The 6,000-nt window shown below is 39.4% G+C and overlaps 1 protein-coding gene across 1 annotated transcript; it reads right to left on the reverse strand.

Moving 5' to 3' along the window:
* Positions 1-531: 531 nt before the first annotated feature.
* On the reverse strand, positions 532-2,627 carry LOC138878273 (uncharacterized). Its single transcript, XM_070157941.1, has 3 exons — positions 2,245-2,627; positions 712-1,126; positions 532-597 (listed from the first exon to the last, which is right to left on the reverse strand). The coding sequence occupies exons 1-3, from the start codon at positions 2,625-2,627 to the stop codon at positions 532-534; spliced, it is 864 nt and encodes a 287-aa protein (XP_070014042.1).
* Between the last annotated feature and the right edge of the window lie 3,373 nt (positions 2,628-6,000).

A 6,000-nucleotide genomic window follows, 5' to 3' on the forward strand; every position in this document is an offset into this window, starting at 1 on the left:
CTTCAAAAAATTGTCTCAAGTTTTGTTGCATTCTTCGGCCGATCTGCGGTCCATGAAGAGGTTTTGTGCTCATATAGTGGACCACAGAAATGCCATGTTATGCAAAAAATTTCTTTCAACTCCCCAACATACTATACAACCCAAAAAGCCCTTAACACGTGTTCTAGGTGAAAATTTACGGGGCCTTACATCCTCCCCCGCTTAGGATCATAGTCCTTGAATGAGGGTCAAAATCCACCATCGGCATCCAAAGCGACTCGACTCTTAATTAGCAGTTCCAAATTTGACTAAATCCCCAAATTTCTAGAAATATCAGTATAGTTTCCCCTATAACTGGGCCAATCCCCCTGTCAAAGAATCACAAAAACTAATCCTAACAGCATAACCACAGCACAACAATGTATCACAACATGAAAACAACATTAACCATGATGTCATAAACCTTATATTACTAAGAGGAACATCCATAACATAAACTATACATGGGAAACATAATTCATAGAAAGTGATTCCACAGAAACAATTACATAGTTATTCAAACAAATGAGGGTACTTCTTCTTCATCTCTTCCTTGGCCTCCCACGTGCCCTCTTCAACCTGTTAGCTTTGCCATAGCACTTTCACAAAGGCAATATCTTTATTTTGCAGCTTTCGGACATGACTATCAAGAATGGCAACTGGAATCTCTTCATAAGTCAATTATTCACTAACCTCAATAGTCTCAACCAGAACAATGAGTGTCGGGTCTCCAATTACCTTCTTCAAAATAGATACATGAAACACTGGGTGACCAATCCTCTGAATGATTTTGTATGGTTCAGCATACCTTAGACTCAATTTCCCTTTCTTACCAAATTGCATTATACCCTTCATGGGGGAAACGTTCAAGAATACCCAGTCATCCTCTTTGACCTCCAAATTCATACGACATACATCTAAATAGGACTTTTGACGAATGTAGGCAGTTTTCAACCATTCCTTAATGATCTTAAGCTTCTCTATAGCCTGATGCATGAGGTCTGGCCCTATCAACTCCACTTTCCTAATCTTGAACCACCCAATGAGAGATCTACATCTCTTACTATATAGAGCCTCGAACAGTTCCATGTGAATGCTAGCATGATAACTGTTGTTGTAGGCAAATTCTATGAGTGACAAATGATCATATAGCTACCCTTGAAGTCAAGAACACAAGCGTACAACATATCCTCAAGCGTCTAAATAGTCCACTCTGCCTGCCTGTCGGTCTGTTGATGGAAAGCTATATTAAGATTCACCTGACTACCCAACCCTTGCTGAAATTTCTTCAAATATTAGCTTTGAACTATGCCCCCAATCAAATATGATAGAAATCGGACTTCCATGCAACGTGGCTATTTACTTGATATACAATTGAGCATACTATTATGCTATGTCGGTATCCTTAACAAGTAAGAAGTGTGATGATTTCGTGAGTCGATCCACAATCAACCAAATTGAATCTAACTTGCGAGAAGTGCGAGGTAGTCCTACCATAAAGTCCATATTGATCTCTCCCACTTCCACATTGGAATTTTTATGTTCTATGCCAGCCCACAGGGCCTTTGGTGTTTTTTTATGGCAATCCGCTAGGCAAGCGCCTAGGGCTAGTTTTTTATTAATAAAAGAAAAACAAAAATACAATAATTAGGAAAAGTATAAATAAGGGGGACAATAGAACCGGTATTGTTACCCATATGCCTTGGCTATATAATCACTCCTTTGCGCCTCACTATGCCTTATGATGGTAGCCTCATATAGAGGTTGATGGTGTAGCTGCCGGCAACATCTCATGAGGGCATATAATCTCATAGCCATGTGGATATTATTCCAAAGGCATAGAACCAAGGCAACACTAACCGTGCTAAACCTTACCTTACCAATCCTATTGAGGCAAAGAGAAAGCCTCATCTTCTAGAAAGCATGTAAAAAATATGAACTTGAAAGTACTAAGTACTCTATGATCGTCATAGAGTTTATAACACACTCTATGACGCTATTACAAGTGATGATGCTTTGAAAATGATAAACTAAGACAATATAGAAATTAGAATCTTGCCCCTCATTTATCAAACTTGTGAGTTCTTCAATTTGAACGTCCTTAAAATCCTCTTTAATTGTCTTCAAATAATCTTCAAAGTTCTTCATTTGTTGTCGTATCTATTGGACTTCGTAGATTTGGAGGGGGCAACCCCTTTTTTCTTTGCAGCTCTTATTGGGAGTTGCCTGAGTGTTATTTCTTGAGTCACCTTCTTTTTTTCAGTTTTGTTAGAAGTGAAATCTCCAGTTGTAGCCGCCTCTTCCGGACAATACTCAATCAAGTCATCCTCTTTTGCTTCTTCGGAGATGGCAACGCGTAAGTTGGCCTCAAGTTTTTGATTAGCTTCATCTTGTATAACCATCCACAATGGTTCATGCCTTTTTAGTGTCTTTGCACTACTTGGTTCCTGTCTGTTTGTCCCTGAAAAATTCAGCTTCAGTCCGGTCATTTTTGAGTATGATGAGTATGCACTTTTGTGTGGTTTTGGACTGCCCAAAGCATCCAACAATTTTCTGTCCTCCAACGAAATAGCAGGTATATCAGTTACCATTACTTTGGCTCTAGTCATGTTTGCATTAGACTGCTGCTGCCTAGTCGTGTTTGCATTGGACTGCTTCTGCCCAATCTTGTTTGCATTGGACTACTGCTGCCCAGGATTAGTATTAACATTAGCTGCAGCTGTTGTATGTTGCTGATGCTGCCTAGTCGTTGTAACTGTTACAATTTTACTATCACCAATTGTCGACAAGGCATGTTCACCTTCAAATTCCCCATAGGAGTTAGCTGATTGAGAGGGGATATCAAACACAGATGTGTTCAATGTGACTAAAGGTTGTTTAAGCATGGTAGTATTCAACATCATTTCTTTTTAAACATCTTTGATGATTTGTTCTACTTGAGGATTGGAAAAGTGTAGTAAAGGTGCATTGGAACTATGGGCTTGGGTGTTTGTTAAATCTTTTTCCAGATTACTCAAAGAATTATTTCGTCGAGCACCTACTTTTTCAACCAAATCCAGCCTGCCTGGCCCTCCTTGATCATTGATGGAAATTGGAACTAGTTGTTTGGGCATCCCACTATCATGTACACCTACTGCATCAAGTTCATGGTCTCCATCATATGCAATAACCTCGAAAGAATTTGGACTGGAACCAATGTTGCAGTTAGTTTGTCGAACACCAGTGTTCTGCTGTTTTGGGGATGCCTGCTTTTTCGTAGGAGAATTCCTATTTGTTACCAAATTCCAATCCCCATTCTTTTTACTCCTATCAATTCCCTTAGCACCTGTAGCATTTCTACTTGGGAAAACACCAGCCCCTTCCAGATCAAGCACAACACCAGGTCTAACACTTCTAGGTATAGATCGATCAACAGAAGAATTCAATGCAACAGTATCACTTTGAACTCCTGGTTGCATAGCTGATTGAATAGCTGCTCTGTCCGCATATATTTCTATTGCTAGGCCTGCATCAGAAGTAACCTTATGCTCATGTTGTTTCTCAGATTGTCCTTGTGCATAAGAAGTTTGGTCGACCCCTGCACCATCTGATGCAATATTCACAGCAAACTCAAGGGGAGCTACTTGCGTAATTGCTTCAGCATTGTGAGATGTACCAACTAGTGTAGCTGGTAGTTCTGCATTGTTTCGAATTGCAGTACTTAATGTACTAGAAACCATCATCTGCTGATCGTCGGATTTTCCATTTGCATTCAACGTGACAGTTTTTTCCAGACCATCTTCTTCCTTACCCAGTTGTGCAGATGTATCAGCTCGATTACACCTTGAGTTATAACCTATAGCAAATTCCTCAGTCTGAGCAACCATACCATTTCAGACTGCATTGTTATTCATCACCTCCTTATTGTTCTTGTTTACAAAATGTTTTCTTCCTTCAAATTGTGAGCCCTGCTTCTCAACTAAATTTTCTTTTGTCGCTTCAATTTCCAATTGCCCAGTTCTCTTTGCATTAAGATAGTCCCTTGCATCACCTTGCAATTTGTCCATACTGTCCAACCCTTCATTTGCCTCTGTTGCGATTACATCTTCCTTATTTTGTTCAGTCTTTTATCGACATGATCTTTCATCGTGTCCTTGATGCTTACAACATGTGCAATATTTAGGGAGATTGTCATAAACAACCTCTTGATAGTATTCAACAACTTTCCCTAAAATTCTATCCACGATTTGTATCTTAATTCTCTTGGGGTGCTTGTCCAAAATACCTAATAACACCTTAACCCTAGCAGTACTAGGTCTTGTTCTCTCCTGTGTTGCTTTATCTACTGCTAATGGTTTTCCCACAGCTGAAGCTATGGACATCAACGATTTCTTTGCAAAAAAATTAGTAGGCAGATCAGGCATAGAGATCCAAACTACTGCTCATGATGTTTCTTCTTTTGGATTAAATCCCATTGTCCATTGAAAAATTCTAAAGAAGAACTCATCACCCTTCGACTTAACAAAACCTGTGGACCTTGAAAGAACCTGAATGAAATATTCAAAAATATCAAACCTTACCAATATATGTCGATACTCAAGCTATCCAACGTTGCAATAACCTTTGACGTCAAATTGTTTTGGTATTATCTGCCGCAAATCTTGAATATCTGGTTTTCCATATGAAAAATTGAGAAACACTGCTTGATGCAGTCCCTCCTCAATGGTGAATGAATTCACTTCGTCAACACTAAATTCCACAGTAGGTTCTCCATGAACCATAATCACTGGATGCAACTCAATTTTTGGAATTGCCGCAGATTTTTGTGTAGTGATTTGGTCAGCGTAGGATGTTTTTGGTTTCATGTTAGGAGCTGTTTGTTGATTGTTTTGGATTGCCTCTCCCTCAGCCAAAGGCTGGGAAGAGATCGCAGCATCCATGAAGTTCCTCAAAGCTACATTGACGCGAAGAGTGCAACAGCTTTTGCTGAAGAACACTCAATGGTTATCAAACAAGCTGTTGTGCTGAAAAGTAGCGCTGGAATTAGCTGAATCGCTGAATTTGAAAGAAGAACACTGTCTGATACAGTAACTCGTGAAAATGAAATTAAGATCTACAAAAATTGACTATAGATCTGAAGTTGAAACCAATTGGGTATTATTCGTAAGGAGATTATGTATCTTTTGACACCAAGTTTGGTTAGTTCCACCATCAGATGCTGGAGTTATGACCGGAAAATGATGACGAAATTACTATTCCTTCTCTTCCTAGAGAGAAGGCATCATTTTTGCTTCTTTAAGTTTATTATGCTAGAATAGCAATGGCCTTTGGTGTTTGGCCTTCACTTGTTGACAATTTGGACTTCTTGCCACAAATTCCATTACATTCCTCTTCATATCATCCCACCAGTAGACCTATTTAAGACCATGGTACATATTTATAGAGCCTGGGTACATGGAAGACCTGGAATTGTGAGCCTCGGTCAAGATTCTTTCATGGAGACTATCTACATTTGGAACACATAATCGCCCTTGGTACCTTAGTGTACAATCATTCGTGCTAAGAGAAAAAGCCATGGTCTTATGTTTATGAATCCTCTCATTCAACCATACCAGCAGTAGATCATCGTATTTCTTCTCCTTGACTTTGACAACAAGCAATGATTTCGCCCTATTTTGCACAATCACCCCTTCTTCACTAGAGACCGCAAGATGAACTCCTAAACTAGACAATTGATGAACTTCCTTGGCCAATTGCCTTTGATATGCCTCCAAGTGAGCCAAACTACCTATGGATTTCCGGCTAAGAGCATCCGTCACAACGTTATCCTTCTCCGAATGATATAGAATATCGAATTTGTAGTCCTTCAGTAACTCAAGCCATATTCTCTACCTCAAATTCAATGCCTTCTAGTTGAAAATATATTGAAGGCTCTTATGGTCTGTGAATACATCCACATGGACCCCATAAAAACAATGACACCAAATCTTCAATGCAAACACC

This window comes from Nicotiana sylvestris, chromosome 9, assembly GCF_000393655.2.
Source record: "Nicotiana sylvestris chromosome 9, ASM39365v2, whole genome shotgun sequence".
Lineage (NCBI taxonomy): Eukaryota > Viridiplantae > Streptophyta > Magnoliopsida > Solanales > Solanaceae > Nicotiana > Nicotiana sylvestris.